Genomic DNA, 21,104 nt, shown 5'->3' on the forward strand with positions numbered 1-21,104 from the left:
GGACAAAATCAACCTCAAATATAGGTGGAGTTTTCCAGTCCCTCCTGCACCTATTCTCACTGCTGGAAAATCCAATCCATAGTTTATTTCTTGACATACTTCATCCTTCCCACCCTATTAAACACTTGCGAGTATAGGCTTTCTGAAACTAATTCTTGACCAAAACATACTAGAGAGGTCCTGGTACTTGCGGAACAATAATTTTCCCTGAATTGTCATCTTCAGAAAGGAGAGGGAAAAGTGGGAAAAAATAGAAGAAGGGATCAAAAATAATATCACAGTACACTGACCTACAAAATAATCTTGTTGAATCAACTAAGGTGGTCCGGTATTGGGAAAAGGACTGAATGTGTTATTCCAGGTCATGGCAATGCAATATATGGATGCAATGTTAATGAGCAATGTCATGGTCCGCAAGCATTAATGTGTATGCAGGCCCCGTATCACAAAACTATTTTCAAAATTCAATCCAAAGTACATTAGTCAATTTGAACAATTTATTGAAATAGGCCAATTGTTCTCGAGCAATATGTGTGCCTGAGAACATTTTCATTTATTCTCAAACTTAGTTAAACAAGTCTGCTCAATAATTTGGATATTTTGTATTGGAGAAATAGAAAGAGATCAGGAATTAAGAAGACAAAATCTGAAATTTTTGGTTTGGAACGTCGTTTGATGTGTACTAATTGACATTTATGCATACACAATACAGTTATTTACCCAGAGATTTAACAATGTTTCAAATCCTTTTTCCTTGGTTAATTTTTCATAAAACGAAGAATTGTGTTTGGGGAATACAACCAGAATACCATTTTGGCAGCTTAAATAAAGTGAACCTTTTATCATTATGCCATGATGTGAACGAATATCATCTCTCTTTTGCATAATTGCAGAATCAAGTTTATTAATTAAAAATACAGGTGTTGTTCCCATCTAATGGCTTGTAAATGCATCGGATCCGATTTTACCTCTGTGCAACACTTGGGTTTTGAATAGATTAAAATGGGCTCATTGTTTCACACAGTATATAACACAGAGCAACTTTATACATCCAGTGAGCACTTAAAAATTGAGTACTGTTGAAGCACCAGAAACAAAGACACAGGTGGATTATATTGGCTAGTTAGAAGGATAGGTTGCTGTACAGTATACAGCTTAAAAAACAAAAAAGACAACATGTAGGCCAGACCAGATGAGGTTTCCTCTCCTGAAGCACATTATTGAAACCAGATTTGTTTTCCAATAATCAATGATAGTTTCACGGTCACCATTGATTTATTAATTGAATTTAAATTCTACCAGCTACCGTGGTGGGATTTGAACCCATGTCCCCAGAGCGCAACCTGAACCTCTTCTACACCAATGGTTTCCAACCTTTTATAGGTCATGACACACCTCCATGCTATAAACAAGTATATAGTATATACTCCTATTTTCTATGTCTTCCCTTACTGGGAACTTTGTTTTTAACCTCTCCCTGTCTCTCGCTTCTCCCAGGGTTTTTGTGCCCTTTTTGCACTTTCGCTTTTTATGCAAGTGTATGAGACCTTTGCTTTAGCTCCAAGTCCAGTTGGTCATGTGCATGGGCCTGACCAACAAATAAAATCTAAATTGTGCATGCGCGGTTCTTTCCCAGCTAGCACATGCACGGGACGCCCAAGATTCGTCAGGCCTTAGAGATGCCAACCACAGAGCTGAAGACAAAGTTTATTTTTAGTTTAATCACATGAATTTTGAATCATTTTGACTCTTTTTTCATGGCACACTTGGAGGTTTTCATGGCACACCAATGTGCCATGGCACACTGGTTGGGAACCACTGCTCTAGACTACTGATCAGTGATAGTACCACAAAGCCATCATGGTCCCAAAACTACTAAATATATCTTAAGTTTTCTAAAACAAAATCAGAGAACAGTGAAGAGCTGCCGAATTTGTAATAGTTCAGTCTATTTTTCAGAAAAATAGAGTTTAAGAAAGTATGTAGAAGCAGAGCTAAATCTGAATTAACTCAAAACTAACAAAAGGACAGAAGAAAAGGCCACTCAGTCTCTCTCGAGCCTGCTTCACCATTCTATTAGATTATGGCTACTCTATACCTCAACTTCAACTACCTAACTTTTCTCCATATCTTTACCTAATAAAAATGTATCAATCTTTTTGAATAGATTAAAATGGGCTCATTATTTCACACAGTTAGCTCTATGTTGAATACCCCTCCCGAGGTTTTAGAATAGCGGATGTTGAAAGAAAATCTTTTTGTTTCTAGGTTTGTTGGAAATGAAAGACTCAGAGCTTCCCATTGTATTTCTTGTCACAATATACTAAAACAAAACTGGTGCTTTTATTCTTTACAGACATGGAATTATGACCTTCAATGAAGAGTAATTTTAAAAAAATTCTAACATACTCTCTCAAATATTAAATAAATAATTTGAGATATAGTAAGTTATTATTTTTTCCTCACTTGAAGCAAGGTGGTATTAAGGGTGCAGAGCAGAAATCCAAGTTCCCCCTTCTGCCCCAACAATAGTTCTACCAGTGCTACAAACCATTATCAAAATTAAATTTAGTCATAAGCATCAAGCTTAGATCCGTAATAATGCCATTTATCTGGATTTTTAAAAAATAACAATATGAAATATTGATGTGTCCAAAGGAAGTATATTTACATGATCAAAGGAAGAGAAATCCATTATATTCTAATTTGTGGAACATGTCTCCACTGATTCTGATGTTGTCATTTTACCAAATGATATTCTGGAACTTTACAACTCAATCATTGTTATTACACACAATGTATTATCCATTACAATTTCAATTGATAACTGCTAAACACAGACAAATGTTATCAGTCTGCAAAGATTTGCTTTTTCATAAATTGCACGTGCTCATGCTAATGATCAATTCTTAGAAAGTCTTACTGTGAAATAATTTTCAGGTAATGCATATTCCAATGTGAATTAAGCAAAACCTTGCCTCCTACATCTGTATAGATGATCCTCGTGGTCAATAAAACAGGACTCCACAGTGATCTTGGATGAGGGAACTGTAGCCGTCGCCTATAGCCAATGTGGTTAAATAAATTGTTGAAATCTGACCATCTAAGTACACTGAGGAACAGACAATTCCATTTAGAAACAAGTATGAGGAGACAATCGTTCAAATGGAGGTATCTTCCAAGGTTGGACATAGAAGAACATATATGAACAATGAGTGTTGTACTTTCACTGCTCCACCATGATCCGAGTGTATGACGATAAGAGAGTATAGTCCAAATGCAAAGGATAGTTAAACAGGGAGACTTTGTTGCATAGGCTCAACCACAAAAACTGAAACAAGTAGATTGCAATTTTTTGCAATATCACAAAATGTGGTCGTCTCAGCAGGTTAACTTTCCAATTGATATGCTGCATGTCATTGTGAAAATCCAGTGGTTCTCTTCTATATCATGCCAAGATGTTGCCATGTATATCTTCGCAGAGTGAACTGAAGGTTACCTTCAGAGAAATGTAGGGGAACCATCCAGTGGCACTCTAGTCGATGTGCCATTCATCCTGAAAATGATCCTGTGGAGGGTATCTCCAATGAAGATTTCTCCCAAAGTCCACAGATAGGTGAAAGTGTAATCTGTAAATAAGAAAGCATGGAATGAGAAAAGGCCCTTCAGGCCACCAATGCTGTTTCTTTCCCACAAGCCATGTGCAATCCATTCTGTCATGGGTACCACCAAACGCATTTATTCACTTCAGGGAATGTTCTGCAAAATCTCTCCTTGACCTCCAGTAAATCAAGGAAAATGCCACAAAATCCAATTCTGTCCACACATCCCCCGTGGCTTTTAAGTCAACTTCCAGCCAGACATTAACCCTGCATTTTTGAAAAGCTAATTGTTATTACATTAACTATTTTTATTTGGAATTTATCCCACAGATCCAAGGTGTTGTGGAAGTTTGTTTAATTAGTACTAGTAGTTCTGGTTCTGGAGTCATGGTCAAAGTTAAACAGCTTGCTTACATCTATATTATTCATACTTGTTAACATATTGAGGGCCTGTATATGAACATCCATCTTCTTTTCTCCAATGAAAACAATTCTGCATGCTGCAATCATCCTTATTACTCTTCTCTGAACTCTCCCTAGTGCATCAATTATATTTGAAGGCAATATGCCCTACATGCAGTATTCTCAGGTTGCTCTCAGTAACAAAAGAGTTCAAATAATTCAATAATTAACGAATGCACCTCAGTTCTTGATTATCCTACTGCTAACAGTAAATGGTTAACAATCACACCTAAGTATATTTTGCCAATGGAAACAAATTTCCATTCCATTCCATTTCATGTTTCTTGTTCTCCAATGTACATTACTTCATGTCTAATCACATAAAATCTAGCTACTATTCTTCATCTATTCACCTAATTTGCTCCAGTTACATTTCCATGATATAAAATGCCTACCTACTCCAGTTATTAACAAAGCTAAGTGAAAGGTCAGGCCCATAATATTACACCACCAAGTTTAAAAAGAGCACTATAGTGGATCAGATAAATCAAGAAGTGATCAGATGAAAGCAAATTGGATTGCAGAACTGTGTATATTGTGGAATGACAAAACTAAGGGAGATAAGGAGTTCTGATGTCCTAAAAGAAAATGAAATAGAACAAAAATCCAACAATGTTGACTGAAGAAAGGTCTCTTGTAAAGATATTCTATAAATGGGATGATTATCTACTTGTGTGATTTTGCTTAAATTCTGACAAGAAATCTGTGTGGAGTTTGCACGTTCTCCCCGTGTCTGCATGGGTTTCCTCTGTGTGCTCCAGTTTTCTCCCACATTCCAAAGATGTGCGGGTTAGGGTGAATGGCCATGGTAAATTGGTCCTTGATGTCAGGGGGACTAGCAGGGTAAATACGTGGGGTTCCAGGGATAGGGCCTGGGTGGAATAGTTATGGGTGCAGGCTCGATGGGCTGAATGGCCTCCTTATTCACTGTATGGATTCCATGATTCTATCTGGCACAGTGTTAGAAAAGTATGATGAGGTATGAGCGCAGTATTCCAGTCTTGGATAAATGAGGGTTTTATTGGGTGTTAGTACTTGGTGAGAAGAAAATAAATATTTAGCATACAGGTTTCTTGCAGACAACTAGATATCTGGGAGTTCTAGTTGAGATCATAGCATATAGAAGAGCAAAGCCATAAATGGAAGTAGTAGCACTAAACTGGAATTTCAAGAGGCAGAAAAACCTTTTAACATTCTTCAAAAACAGTTTTGAAGAATAGAAATAAAACTTTCAAGAGCTGTTGAAAGACATGGAGACAACCAAGGTAATTCAACCACTGTGTTGCAAGAAGAATGATTCAAATGAGGCTATGCATTCTGAAGGAAGCTGATGAAGATTTAGAGTGCGACCATCAGGAAAAGGGTGGATAGTATTAGATAGAGAATATAAGAGATCTCTGCTAACAAGAAAAATGAACAAAATGAGTTTACAATTATAGCCAAACCATTGAGATTACCAAAAAGGCTGAACATTGATGCAATGAGTAACCTACTAAATCATAGATTTGAGAAGAACCTGCCAACCATGAATGGAACTTCGGTAAAGATTTTATGGTAATCTTTTTAAAAGCGCGTGATGCCAGATTGTCAAAGGTTTTTGATTTGTTGATGGTGATGACTAATGAATCACTGAAGTTAGGAAGTTAGGAATGATCCAAAATATAAATATCATTTCATAAATCATATTGTAACCATCGAACAGATCACACTGCTTCACCATGTAGCTTGTCCTTGAATGTGTTGTTGCTTCCCTTGTCCTTGCCCCAACTTCCTGTTTGAAGCACTCCACCCTGCCAGAACACCAAAATGGTCCGAACCAAAATGATGAATGACATTCTTGGTGAATGTGACTATGGTGCATTATCATTCTCATGCATCTCAGGTCTCTGTAGCCCGTGACATAGTTGATCACATGATTATCCACCAAAAGGGTTGCCAACATTGTCCAGCTTCGAGTAAACACCTTCATCGTATTTCAATCTTACCAATCTTAGAATCACCAGCAGTGGCTTCGATGTACATACCCTATGCTGTCACCTTGAAAGTCCCCCAAGGATCATCCCCTGGAGCTGTCTTCTTCCTCATGTTGTTCTTTGGAAACATCTCTGCAGACATGGGATCAGTTTCCACAGTACCCTTGTTGATGACATCCAGCCCTACCTCTCCAGCATCTCTTTTGACCTTTTACCTAATTGATCGGCGTCCAGTTTTTGGTGAGTCATAATTTCATACAGATAAACAAAATGGGAAGACTAAGCCCATCACCTTTGTTGCTTGCTATAAATTCTATATCCTTGACACCAAGTCCTTCACAGCCTGTCCACTCCCACCTCTTAGATTAGCCTCTTTACACCAACCTCAGCCCATCTGATATTGAACCCTCATCATGTCCTTATCATCTTCAGACTTGACTATTCTAATGCACTCCTAGATGGGCTTCCATCAACTCATCCAACAATCTGCTGTTCAAATGCTATCCTGCACCAAGTACCATCCTCCATTATTCCTGACCATGATTTTTCCCAGCTACCTCCAAGTTATCCTTGTGTTTAAATCCTTCTATTGCCTCATCCAGCCCACCAGCAAATAAACACATCCATATCTTCACTTTGGCACCCATATCATCAGACACCAGGAACCCAGCTTCTGAAATGGCTTCCCTGAGCTTGTCAGACTCTCCAGTTCCATATTTAAGACCATTCACAAAATACACCAATTTGACCAAGCTTTTCTTCACCTCATCTAATATTTTCTTCTTTGGCTCAGGTGTCCATTTTTCCCTTATGTCTCCGTGAAGTTCCTTGGGATGCTTTCGATGTTAAAAGTGCTATTATCGCTCGCTCAATTCACCTGAGAGTCTACTTATAATGATAGGAAGACCAAGATCCATTTTACTTTTATCTCACGTTGTATCACTTTTTGGAGCATCCTTCAATGAAGCTAATCAAAGTTAGGAAGTCACTTTTCATAAATCTAATACCATAAATAGGAAACTATTGTTTAGCTCAGTGTTCATGTAGATTTATAATGGACATTTATATGATGATAATACTGTTTTATCAGCTCTGTGTATCATTTCCATATTTACGCAGTATTAACACAATATAGCAACCAGTCTACGAAGAAAAATGTATTTTTCTCTGACATATTTAATCATTGCAAGTTACTAGTACAAATTGTTATGAAGATAAACAAGTAGTATTGCTTGGGTTGCCATTCAATGCTGTTGCTTTACTTACTTGTAATTGTTTTTGGCTGGGGAAGTACGCACTATTTCCATTCTGTCCTCAGTGTCCTCTTTTCACCCTCATTCATATGCACCTTCAGTATATGATTGCCTCTGAAATGTGCAAGTGCACTTGTGTTCTTTTACCTTATGGGTCCTGATGATATGAAAGTATTCACCCAATTCTATCTTTGTATATGCCTGTCACACTAAAATACACTAAAATATTGATTTTACATTTATGGGTAATGTGTGTATTCAGAAAAGGATACTATTATGTTGTACAGAGGTTCATTGCAATATGTACAAAATCACTGGTCTTAATGCAAGATAACTCTAAGATGTCAGCACAGTTGATGCAACATTTCGATTTTTTTAACCATTAGAGTAAATTTCATTTTTATTACTTCAGATGCATATGTCAGATAATTGTTTAGAAATTGTAATATTACTAAATTTAATTGAATACATTTCACATTGTCAATAACTGGCCAAACCAATGGGCCACAAATTGCTGGGATAATGATGATGCATTAACGATGTTCTCTATTACTGATAAAAAGAAACTAGCAATTTACAGAAAAATAGATATGTATTGAATTCCAATTCTCCACAAATTACTAAATTATTTGCACTGTCAGCAATGTCAAAACTGAGAAACCTCCCTTTTCACTGTGAGACTCTGCATTGGAGCCAATGATGTTCATGAAATTGCTCTCTTTATGACGTGAAAATAAATTTGCCAGAAAACAGAGAATAGAGATTAAAGGTTGCTACACGGACTGGCAAAAGGTGGGAAGTGGTGTTTCACATGGATCGATGATGATATCACTGCTGTTCATTATTTGATATTTATAATTTGAAGTTGGGAATCAGAAGTACAATTTTAAAATTGGAAATGTCACCACAGTGCTTTTAGAGAGGGAGTTCCAGGATTTTGACCCAGCGACAGTGAAGGAACAGAGATATATTTCCGAGTCAGGATGGTGAGTGACTAGGAGAGGAACTTTTAGGTTGTGGTGTTCTGATGTCTTTGTTTGCCATTGTTGTTTCCAGTGCCTAGATCGATGCCAGGTGGTCCATCTGGTTTCATTCCTTTTTGTTCTATCTGTAGCAGTTGAATACAACTGAGTGTCTTGCTAGGCCATTTCAGAGGGCATTTAAGAGTCAACCACATTGCTGTGGGTTTGGAGTCACATGTAGGCCAGACCAGGTAAAGGCAGCAGGTTTCCTTCCCTAAACAATATTAGTGAACCAAATAGGTTTTTACAATAATCGACAATGGCTTCATGGTCATCGTTAGACTTTTAATTCCAGATATTTTATTGAGTTTTTTAATTCCACCAAATGCCGTTATGGGATTCGAACACAGGATCCCAAAGCATTATCTTAGTAATAATCAACATTTTTGGCTACATTGTAAGCACTCCTTCCATGACCATCAAGTCCTGGAGTGGGATTTGAACCTAGAACATCTGGCTTAGAGACAGGGATACTACCCACTGCACCACAAGGCCTCTGCAAACTGATAATGAATGAGCTGATGAATCAATCTAGCATTGGCATAGTGGTATAATCACTAGACTATTAATCCAGAGACCCAGAATAATGCTTTGGGGATCTGGATTTGAATTCCACCACAGGATATAGTGAAATTTGAATTCAATAAACATCTGAAATTGAAAGTCTAATGGTGCCAACTGGCAATTAGGGATTGGCAATAAATACCCACATCCCCTGACCAAATAAGAAAATCTGTACATGAACAATATAACAGTGAATGAAAAAAATGTGTTTAAGTCAGAATTGCATTAATATTTAGTTCCCATCTTTACTGGCCACAGTTCCCAAGAATAGATCAATTGGCTTGCAGTTATCATTAAACTATGCATGTCACTGCGCTTTCAAAGAGAGCTCAGTAAGATTATACTATCTGCTCCGAGTTAAACAGTGGATTAGAACATAGAACATAGAACAGTACAGCACAGAACAGGCCCTTCGGCCCACGATGTTGTGCCGAGCTTTATCTGAAACCAAGATCAAGCTATCCCACTCCCTATCATCCTGGTGTGCTCCATGTGCCTATCCAATAACCGCTTAAATGTTCCTAAAGTGTCTGACTCCACTATCACTGCAGGCAGTCCATTCCACACCCCAACCACTCTCTGCGTAAAGAACCTACCTCTGATATCCTTCCTGTATCTCCCACCACGAACCCTATAGTTATGCCCCCTTGTAATAGCTCCATCCACCCGAGGAAATAGTCTTTCAACGTTCACTCTATCTATCCCCTTCATCATTTTATAAACCTCTATTAAGTCTCCCCCCAGCCTCCTCCGCTCCAGAGAGAACAGCCCTAGCTCCCTCAACCTTTCCTCATAAGACCTACCCTCCAAACCAGGCAGCATCCTGGTAAATCTCCTCTGCACTCTTTCCAGCGCTTCCACATCCTTCTTATAGTGAGGTGACCAGAACTGCACACAATATTCCAAATGTGGTCTCACCAAGGTCCTGTACAGTTGCAGCATAACTCCACGGCTCTTAAACTCCAACCCCCTGTTAATAAAAGCTAACACACTGTAGACCTTCTTCACAGCTCTATCCACTTGAGTGGCAGCCTTTAGAGATCTGTGGATATGGACCCCAAGATCTCTCTGTTCCTCCACAGTCTTCAGAACCCTACCTTTGACCCTGTAATCCACATTTAAATTTGTCCTACCAAAATGAATCACCTCACATTTATCAGGGTTAAACTCCATTTGCCATTTTTCAGCCCAGCTTTGCATCCTATCTATGTCTCTTTGCAGCCTACAACAGCCCTCCACCTCATCCACTACTCCACCAATCTTGGTGTCATCAGCAAATTTACTGATCCACCCTTCAGCCCCCTCCTCTAAGTCATTAATAAAAATCACAAAGAGCAGAGGACCAAGCACTGATCCCTGCGGCATCCGCTAGCAACCTGCCTCCAATCCGAAAATTTTCCATCCACCATCACCCTCTGTCTTCGATCAGACAGCCAGTTACCTATCCAATCGGCCAACTTTCCCTCTATCCCACACCTCCTCACTTTCATCATAAGCCGACCATGGGGGACCTTATCAAACGCCTTACTAAAATCCATGTATATGACATCAACTGCCCTACCTTCATCAACACACTTAGTTATCTCCTCAAAAAATTCTATCAAATTTGTGAGGCACGACTTGCCCTTCACGAATCCGTGCTGACTATCCCGGATTAATCTGCATCTTTCTAAATGGTCGTAAATCCCATCTCTAAGGACCTTTTCCATCAATTTACCAACCACCGAAGTAAGACTAACCGGTCTATAATTACCAGGGTCATTTCTATTCCCTTTCTTAAACAGAGGAACAACATTCGCCATTCTCCAGTCCTCTGGCACCATCCCCGTGGACAGCGAGGACCCAAAGATCAAAGCCAAAGGCTCTGCAATCTCATCCCTTGCCTCCCAAAGAATCCTAGGATACATTTCATCAGGCCCGGGGGACTTATCGACCTTCAGTTTATTCAAAACTGCCAGGACATCCTTCCTCCGAACATCTATTTCCTCCAGCCTATTAGCCTGTAACACCTTCTCTTCCTCAAAAACATGGCCCCTCTCCTTGGTGAACACTGAAGAAAAGTATTCATTCATCACCTCGCCTATCTCTACTGACCCCATACACAAGTTCCCACTACTGTCCTTGACCGGCCCTAACCTCACCCTGGTCATTCTTTTATTCCTCACAGATTCTTGAAAATTTCTTTGAAACCTTCACTTTAAATTATTTCAATCTTTTCAATCTATCAATTTAGAATTCTTTAGTTAGAAAGCAATTTTTTCTAGGTTAGAGGAAATATTTTCACATGGTTGCTCAGCTGGGCACAAATACGCAGAACAGGCTAAAAGCTAGGACACCACAGCTGGCAGCTCATTACTGGGGGGTGGGATTGCATACTCACTCTTCTGCAAAGGACTCAGATGCACACTTCTAACCTCCTGAAGAAGGCTCTTGAACATGCACCAGAGATTGTTAGATGTGCAGCCTGATAGGCTACTTGTGCACAATATCACGCAACATGGAGTCCAAATTTGTGCAGTGTATTGAGATCATTCTGGCGCAAATGGACAGAAAACCCTGCTATTTGTAGGGGTGAAGGGGACACCTTTGTAGGGGACACCCCAGTCCAACGCCGGCATCTCCACATCATTTGTAGGGGCACCAGAATAGGATAAGGAATGCACAAGCTGGCATCAACAGGGTAAAACAAGAGGTTATTTTTGTCAATGCTGATAAGATTTGTCTGATAAGTTTTTCATTCTGAATTTACTGTTGGCATTTGACTTTGTAATGAAGTGAAGGAAAGACCCACAAACCTGGAGTGAAGGACGGCAATCAGATAGTGGTTGTAAGAAGAATGGTAAAGATTGTAAGACAGATGGGAAATGCGGATCTGAAGAATTGATTTTGGTGAAGCGTTTCTTAATTGTCTTTGAGAACTCAGACAGCTAAGGATTCTGGTGGTCGCTGCCTCTATTCCTCCTCTACCTGTTCCATCTGTATTTCCTGCTGCCTGGTAAGGGTTTGTCCCTCATGATGGCAAAGTTATGAAGTATATTTGCAAAGTATGATACTGAGGTATAACTCAAATCTTCCCTGGGATGATTCAGGCAGTAAACGTATGATTTGAACTTGATAATGTTCCTTGTGGCAGCATGGATCTTGCTTAAAGCATGCTCTCCAGCTGTGTGCAGGTTTCTACTTCAGTCATGAGCATGTCCAGGGGATATCCTTTGTTGGCCAAATGCCAGCCTGTAACTTAGTGCCCATGTTTGAAAAAAAGTACCACAAAAGGACTGACACAGGATGAAAGAGTTGTAACTGTTAGTGATGTAGACCTGCATGATACACTGTCTCTGCTCAAAAACTAGTTGCACATGCTGGAGGTGATTGATAAAGATACCGGGCTAGTGACCAATATGCAATGTGGCTGCAGTTTTTACACCTTGTGTCGCATATCAATGTATGTGAAACCTTGTTTTCTCCCATTTTGCTTATCTCAGTCAATAGGGAGAGGAATAGATGTGTTTCTGCTGGTGACTTCTCTGACACAGATAGTGAACTGAGAACTATGAGCTAAGGACTCTGGTGCATTAATGCAGCTTGAATTGAATTTGTGTCATTAAGGTTGAAGGTTACAGTGACCTTGAAAGCCAAATGCAAATCTGCCCATGTCCTGGTTTGAGGCTTGAGTTATGGCTGCTGCAAGTAACATAGCTCAGGAACATCCTTGGTGAAACGTATGTGTCTTATTTATGGCTCCTGAGCAAAGCTGATGTAGGAAATGTGGGCTCCTGAAAGTTCTGGGAATAGGGCCTCTTGCTTAGTGCCATCTTCCTTCCCTTTCTGACAGCTTCTCCTGCTCTGTGATGATCTCCTTGCTGCTCTTCCTCATCCTCCAGCCCCAACAGCAGCCCTGAATGCCCATCTGTAGCTAAACGATTTGTGATTAAATGAATGGCAGCAAGGCAATACCAGAAAAGCTTCTCTGTGCAGACAAAATGACATAAAATACATCTAAAAAGGTCAGAAATTATAAACTGAGAACCAATCACTGAGCTTCATTTCATGATTCCTTTCATTAGCACCAATGAGAGATTTTTTATGCCATTAGCAACACATTGTGCTGTACAAGGTCAGTACATGGCAAACACTGTCTTGAAGTGATCAACATTGAAGCCATGATCCAGCAGGAAGCATGGCACCCTAATTTACAGTCCCATTGACCTTGACTTTAAATGTTGTCAGCATATAATCCCGTCACCAGTGTGACCGCCCCCCCCCCCCGTCCCCCCCTCCCCCTCGACTACCAATATGGCACACTATATTGGGGGCTTGCAGGCAGCGTTATGCCTAGAAAATGGGAAGTGAATAACTGAATGGGAATTGGGCAGTTTTTGAAAAGGATGACTTTAATAGGAAACCGCTATGCCATCGCTTCCCCATCACCTTAACACAAATACAAAATGACCAAAAGCCTTCTTTTCTACGCTTCCATGAGCTAAGTGGCTGGTGTTGCCTGTTTCCAAAATATCAAGCATTATTTCATCAAAACAATAACCCACAAAAATTCATTTCAACAGGCATGGTGAAGGTTTTAGGTTTCAAAGTCACAGATTACCGAGAGGGTTGAGGTCATGAGTTATTTTAGAGTAGTTTATTGAGTATATTATTAAGAAACAACAGTTTAAATATGATGCAAGAGCTAAATAAACAGGAATAGCATACAACCCATCACAGGTAAGAATGGTTTACTGGTCCCAGGAGACAAACAGATGGATTAAGTCAATTTCAAAAGCTGGGGCAGTAGTCTCTTGAATGTTCTGTTCTTTTATTTCCTCCTCCTTCTCGAACTAACCAATATGTTAGAAAGCTTTTCGACTAGTTTACTTCCATCTGAAGAAGGCAGCTGCCCCCTCAAACTCCAAGCACCTGTTAATACATTTTATTTCTAGGAGCTGGTTCTTTACCATATGTCAATCACATATCCAAGTTCTTCTGGACAATGACCAAAGCACAGATACCCAAGTTGTCACCTTCCCTCCGTCCATCACTTTTGCTGAGGTGATCTTTTAGCTTGTCTCCTGCTGGGTGCCACTGCCTTTACGCCCTAGCTTTGACTGTAATACTACATTCTGCACCTTCTCCTTTCCTTCTCTATGAATGGTATGCTTTGTCTATATAGCATGCAAGAAACAATACTTTTCACTGTTTACAAATACATGTGACAATAATAAATCAAATAAAATCATATTTATTAATTCCTGCTAGATACTTGTATAGATAAGAGGGTACAAGATGTAGGCCTATTGTCTTAGGAATGTCAACATAGGAACCTATACCAGAAAACCTTGATATAAGACCCTGAAAGCAATATTCTCCTTGGCTTTAATTGTTGTTTATCTCTGACTCTAGATGCTCAGAATTTTAACAGAAAGAAAGCATGCAACCTTCTAATGGTAAGTCTATAATACTCTAAGAGGTACAATTTCTTACAATGACAGCTGAGGATGTAAGAGACATAAAACTAAAAGAAAAAACATTCAAAAATTCAAAAAGTAGCACAGATCTTGGTGAACGGGAAAGATACAAAGAGTAGCAAAGTGTGATAAATTGAATAAGAGCTTCACAAAGGGAATATGAAAATGAACTTGAAAGTGATAACAAAATCAACACAATAAATGTTAGTTACATTAGAAAAATGAGGGAGTCAGAAACAATGTGATTTCCCTGAAAACTGATAATGGTAATGTTTTCAATGAAAATAAGGAAGTGATGGACATACTAAATAATGACTTTGCACCAGTATTTACAGTAGAGGAAGAGAATAGCTTACCAGACAAACATCCAACAAAATTAATGCAAGTAAGATAACAGTAATGGATGAATTAATGGCACTAAACAATGACAAGTCCCCAGGACCAGATCATTTCTAACCCAAGGTTTGAGACGAAGTAGGTGAGAATATCACAGATACCATGGTAGGTAAGGACGATTTACTGGTCCCAGAAGGCAAACAGATGGATAAAGCCAGTTTTAGCTGCTGTGGTAATAGTTACTTGTCTGTTCTGTTCTCTTTCTTGAATTAACCAAGGTGTTAGGAAGCTTTTCCTCTACTCTTCTAGCATCTGAAGAAGACAGCTGTCTGACAACGATTCCCCCCCCCCCCCCCCCCCCCCACACAAACCCCAAGCACCTGTTAATATATTTGATTTCTAGAGTCTGGCTGTTTACCCTATTTCAATCACATGTCCAAGTTCTTCTGCCCAATGACCAAAGGACAGGCACCCAAGTTATCATCTCCGCTCTGTCTATCAATTTGGTCATCTTTCAGCTTGTCTCATGATAGGTATCATTTTTTAAAATCTTGCCAGATACTTGTATAGATATGAGGCCACAAGATGTTGTCCTATTGACTCAGGAATGTCAACATGGATATTGTACCAGAAGACCTCAACATCAGACCACCAAGAGAACGATTGTCCTTGACTCTCATCTTTGTTTGGTCCTTTTGTCCTCATGTGAGCACAAGGTGCCAGAGAGTAGGGATAAAGGGCAGGTACCCCAATTAACAGGATGTGTCTTGAAGTGTTTCACAAAGATCTATGTTGGGATCTACTTCATCATTCAATTAGGCTGCAGCTGATTGAGACCGCAACTTCATTTAAACACCTCTGTGCTACATCCCTTAATACCTTGACTAAACAAAAAAAAAATCAATCTGAATCTTGAGCAGTTTGAGGAAGTTCCAGATTTCCATTGCCCTTTGCTTGAAAAAGTTTTTTTTTCTAATTGCAAGGTTAGGTCTTCTTGTTCTGGACTCTCATCAGAGGAACTGATTTCTCTGTATTTATCCTGTTGAATCCCTTAACCATTGTAAGTAATTTGATGAGGCCACTTCTCACCATTCTAAACTCAAGTTTATGTAACCTTTCCAAAACTAATGAATCTCTCCTGAGACTTTTTCTTTTATCATTAAAATTACTAACGAGGCAGTATGGGTAAATAGCCAGCCCCTAGAAATCAAATATATTAACAGGTGCTCGGGGTTGGTGGGGTGGGGGGAGGGGGGGGGGGGCAATCGTTGTCAGACCACTGTCTTCTTCAGATGCTAGAAGAGTAGAGGAAAAGCTTCCTAACACCTTGGTTAATACAAGAAAGAGAACAGAACAGACAAGAGACTATTACCCCAGCACTAACAAGGCAACCTTGTGGTGGGCTTCTTGGTGGAGGCTGATTGCAATGTCTCTCACTTTCTCCTATCTTCCCCTGAACATCAAATCATGATTTCCCAGATCATCACTGACCTAACCTGCTTTGGATACCTTCTTCCACCATGGTCTTCAACCTACAACAACAACTAAGAACAATTTCTATTCATATATAATGTTTAACATGGCAAAATGTCCCAAGACATTTCCTGAGAACATTATTAGTCAAAACTTGACACCTATGAACAGACGACGGAGATGTCAGGACAGATGATCAAAAGCTTGAACAAAGAGCTAGGTTTTAAAGAGCATGTAAAAGGAGAGAGAAACAGAGAGGATGAGGGAGTGAATTTCAGGGCCTACGTAAGATGACCAATGATGGAGTGACTAAAACTGCGAAGGCACCAGATGCCAAAGTCACAAAGTCATTATGGTGCTTCTGTTCAGTCCGTAAGTGTTTTCCTGAGCTACCAATCCCTTGCCATCTTAATTTTCAGTATCACTCCACTTTTGCCTCTCCACCTTCAGACTCTTAATTGTTCCAATGTAGATCAATGGAAACTCGAGAACGCATCTTTCAATTCGACTCTTTACAGCCTTACAATTATAGTGTTATTTACAGCACATAAGGAGGACGTCCGCTCCCTGGTCCAAACTAGACCATTCTTCTGTATCCCTCCATTCCCACTCCATTCATGTGGCTATCTAGATAAGTCTTAAACGTTTCCAGTGTGTCCGCCTCCACCACCTTGCCCGGCAGCGCATTCCAAGCCCCCACCACCCTCTGCGTAAAATACGTCCTTCTGATATCCGTGTTAAACCTCCCCCCCCCTTCACCTTGAACCTATGATCCCTCGTGAACGTCACCACCGACCTGGGAAAAAGCTTCCCACCGTTCACCCTATCTATGCCTTTCATAATTTTATACACCTCTATTAGGTCACCCCTCATCCTCCGTCTTTCCAGTGAGAACGACCCCAGTTTACCCAATCTCTCCTCATAACTAAGCCCTTCCATACCAGGCAACATCCTGGTAAACCTCCTTTGTACTCTCTCTAAAGCCTCCACGTCCTTCTGGTAGTGTGGCGACCAGAACTGGGCGCAGTATTCCAAATGCGGCCGAACCAACGTCCTATACAACTGCAACATCAGACCCCAACTTTTATACTCTATGCCCCATCCTATAAAGACAAGCATGCCATATACCTTACTCACTACCTTCTCCACCTGTGACGTCACCTTCAAGGATCTGTGGACTTGCACACCCAGGTCCCTCTGCGTATCTACACCCTTTATGGTTCTGCCATTTATCGTATAGCTCCCCCCTACATTAGTTCTACCAAAATGCATCACTTCGCATTCATCTGGATTGAACTCCATCTGCCATTTCTTTGCCCAAATTTCCAGCCTATCTATATCCTTCTGTAGCCTCTGACAATGTTCCTCACTATCTGCAAGTCCAGCCATTTTCGTGTCGTCCGCAAACTTACTGATCACCCCAGTTACACCTTCTTCCAGATTGTTTATATAAATCACAAACAGCAGAGGTCCCAATACAGAGCCCTGCGGAACGCCACTAGTCACAGGCATCCAGCCGGAAAAAGACCCTTCCACCACCACCCTCTGTCTTCTGTGATCAAGCCAGTTCTCCATCCATCTAGCCACCTCCCCTTTTACCCCATGAGATTCAACCTTTTGCACCAACTACCATGAGGGACTTTGTCAAACGCTTTACTAAAGTCCATATAGACAACATCCACGGCCCTTCCCTCGTCAACCATTCTGGTCACTTCTTCAAAAAACTCCACCAGGTTAGTGAGGCATGACCTCCCTCTCACAAAACCATGCTGACTATCGTTAATGAGTTTATTCCTTTCTAAATGCGCATACATCCTATCTCTAAGAATCCTCTCCAACAACTTCCCTACCACGGACATCAAGCTCACCAGCCTATAATTTCCCGGGTTATCCTTCCTATCCTTCTTAAATAACAGGACCACATTAACTATCCTCCAATCCTCTTTGACTTCACCTGTGTCCAGTGACGAGACAAAGATTTGCGTCAGAGGCCCAGCGATTTCATCTCTCGTCTCCCTGAGCAGCCTTGGATAGATTCCATCAGGCCCTGGGGATTTGTCAGTCTTTATATTCCCTAAAAAACCTAACACTTCCTCCCTTGTAATGGAGATTTTCTCTAACGGGTCAACACTCCCCTCCGAGACACTCCCAGTCAACACATCCGTCTCCTTTGTGAATACCGACGCAAAGTATTCATTTAGGATCTCCCCTACTTCTTTGGGCTCTAAGCATAATTCCCCACTTTTGTCCCTGAGAGGTCCGATTTTTTCCCTGACAACCCTTTTGTTCCTAACGTATGAATAAAATGCCTTGGGATTCTCCTTAATCCTGTCTGCCAAGGACATTTCGTGACTCCTTTTTGCCCTTCTAATTCCTCGTTTGAGTTCTTTCCTACTTTCTTTGTATTCCTCCAGAGCTCCCTCCGTTTTTAGCTGCCTGGACCTGATGTACGCCTCTCTTTTCTTTTTGACCAATCGCTCAATTTCCCTGGTTATCCATGGTTCTCGAATCCTACCCTTCCTGTCCTTTTTTACAGGCACATGCCTATCCTGCAGCCCTAACAACTGTTCCTTAAAAGACTCCCACATGCCAGATGTGGATTTACCCTCAAACAGCCTCTCCCAATCAACAGCTGCCAATTTCTGCCTAATCCCATAAAATTAGCCTTGCCCCAATCCAACACCTTACCCTTGGGACACCACTCATCCTTTTCCATCACTATCCTAAAGCTAACAGAATCGTGGTCACTATTTGCCACATGTTCCCCTACCGAAACTTTGAAGACCTGACCGGGCTCATTCCCCAGTACTAGGTCCAGTATAGACTTGTAGTAATTCTAAAATGCAGTAAAAGTAAAATACGTGCCCGCCTGCCTTCTAGATGTAGCACTGAGTTCAACAATTTCAGGTTAAAACTCTGTTAACATTGTGGGTCTTAGCTTGGGGTGTCCTTGGTCATGATCAAAAGGTGCTGAGAATGAAAGTGCTGTTCAGAGAGAACACTTGAGAGTTATCGTGCCATCTCCGCTCTCTGTTTTTGAGTAGGTGTGCTGCTAGTTCTGTGTCCTATAAACTGCACCATGTTAATCACTTTTCTCCATGAAATCTCCCAGTCACCTCAAAGAATTAACAATTTTGCTTTCTCCCTTTTGCCTGACTTGTTAACTGCACAGCCTTTGATAGCATTAAAGCCTTTCCTGATTGTAGAAAATCTGATAAAGTCTCCTCTAAGACCCCTACAACAATGCAATTCCAAATTAATTTGCCTTTTAGGGCTCCATATTCATAATTTAAGCTAGTCGATATAAATCATGAATGGAGGAACTTATGCTCTCTGCTGGTCTTTGGATATGTCGATTGATTGCATCCTTTCGAAGTCCAAAAAGTATATCAAAAACTTTCATAACATCTTTGTATGTTTCCTCAGTTATGTCCTGTAATCTGCACTACTGCCTATGGCTCAGAGAAAGCTACTGTCCTGTTCCTTGCTAGACTTCCCTGCTGGTCCCAAAATGGTTCTGTACCAGGAAAACCTACGCGCCAGTTCTGCCACTTCTTGGCTTGATCTGAGCCTTCCATGTGTTTGGTGCACTCTGGCATGGCAGGATTTTTTCCATTACTTTTCTTCATTCTAGCATTTCTTTGCGTTCTGTCGGTGTTGTTCCTGCACTGCCCTCCCCTCATGGTAATTTTGCTTACTGCTGAACTTTAAATTCTCTTGGTCTTCAGAAATCTTGGGATTTTTACTCAGTGCTTTTTCCATTGTTTTTACCACTGCCGCCATCAGTTACCATCACTGTGGGTCTTGGCTTATGTTTTCTACAGTCAGGATTGATAGAGGCTACTGGAGGCAAGGCTGGTGATAAACTTTACTTTTTTATTAAGCATTCCTCTAACTTTATACAAGTTAGGGCTTTTGTCATTGAATCACTCTTTCCTTCCACCCTATCAAAGAACTTCCCTGTTGCTCTTTCCTCCCCTCATCCTCCTTCACCTTCCCAGGTCTCTGCACCTGCTTAAAATCTGCCACCTCTTTCATTTCTGCCAGTTCCAATGAAAGCTCATCAATTAACTCTGCTTCTCTTTCCACAGATGCTGTCTGACCTGCTGAATATTTGGATGTTGCCACTTTCCACCTTCCGATATGTCTTCCTATTTCCTGAACTAAGAATTTGTAATTAACTTGGCTTTCAACCTTGTCTGTCCCATTTACTGCACTTCTGCTCTTCTCTTTCTCTCCCTGAACTACAATAGGATTCCACGTGTCCTCCTCACCTTCCAACCACTCGCATTTTCTGTCATTTCTATTTTTCCTACGATTCAGCTCCTGGAACAGAACATGGGCTGACCATTCTGATGCATTGCTTCTTCTTCAATTTTTAAATTCCAGTCTCTTTCACATAAAGGCCAAAAATTCATGAGCCTGTTCAAATACTTTTGAATCTGCACTAGCTTTTAGATTTGGCGCACCTTTACCTCATCACATTCCTTATTACTTATTCCTTTTGCTCCATTTAAAAATTTTTGATCTTGTTTAAAGGAGGTAGCTTGAAGAATGTCAATATCAAACACCCTTCATTTTAAACACATTGAACAGTCTCGCCATGAACAAAACTAAAATATAATTTGGTTGAAATTGTTCACTTAATTCTCTTCTATCAAAGTTCTTTAGTTGTAGACATTCAGCTCCTTGGCTTCAGAAGAACATCTGGGCTGGAATTCTCCAGCTGTTCACACCCGCCAGCAGTACCCGCGTTCAGCCAAATCTCCATTCAATGCAGTGGGACTAAAGAATCCTGGCTGCAAGCATGGAGAATCCATCGCCAGCCCTGTTAGGGCACAATACTAATAAAAATGTCTGGCAAAGCTAGTCGGACAATTGAAATCTTCAAGGAAAGAAATTCACACCTATTTATCGCAATTGTTCTACAAAGCTTGTATTTGTCCATTCATTAATAATT

The 21,104-nt window shown here is 40.4% G+C and overlaps 1 protein-coding gene across 1 annotated transcript in view; it reads right to left on the bottom strand.

The window, feature by feature from the left end:
• Positions 1–19,773, bottom strand: part of LOC144505365 (transcription factor SOX-30-like) — a 59,610-nt gene extending 39,837 nt beyond the window's left edge. The window contains exons 1-2 of the mRNA XM_078231485.1: positions 19,681–19,773; positions 6,595–6,873 (exon numbers count right to left, since the gene is read on the bottom strand). Coding sequence (XP_078087611.1) covers positions 6,595–6,873; positions 19,681–19,773 — 372 coding nt within the window. The remainder of the gene's footprint in view (positions 1–6,594; positions 6,874–19,680) is intronic.
• Between the last annotated feature and the right edge of the window lie 1,331 nt (positions 19,774–21,104).

Source organism: Mustelus asterias, chromosome 16, assembly GCF_964213995.1.
Source record: "Mustelus asterias chromosome 16, sMusAst1.hap1.1, whole genome shotgun sequence".
In the NCBI taxonomy this organism is placed as follows: domain Eukaryota; kingdom Metazoa; phylum Chordata; class Chondrichthyes; order Carcharhiniformes; family Triakidae; genus Mustelus; species Mustelus asterias.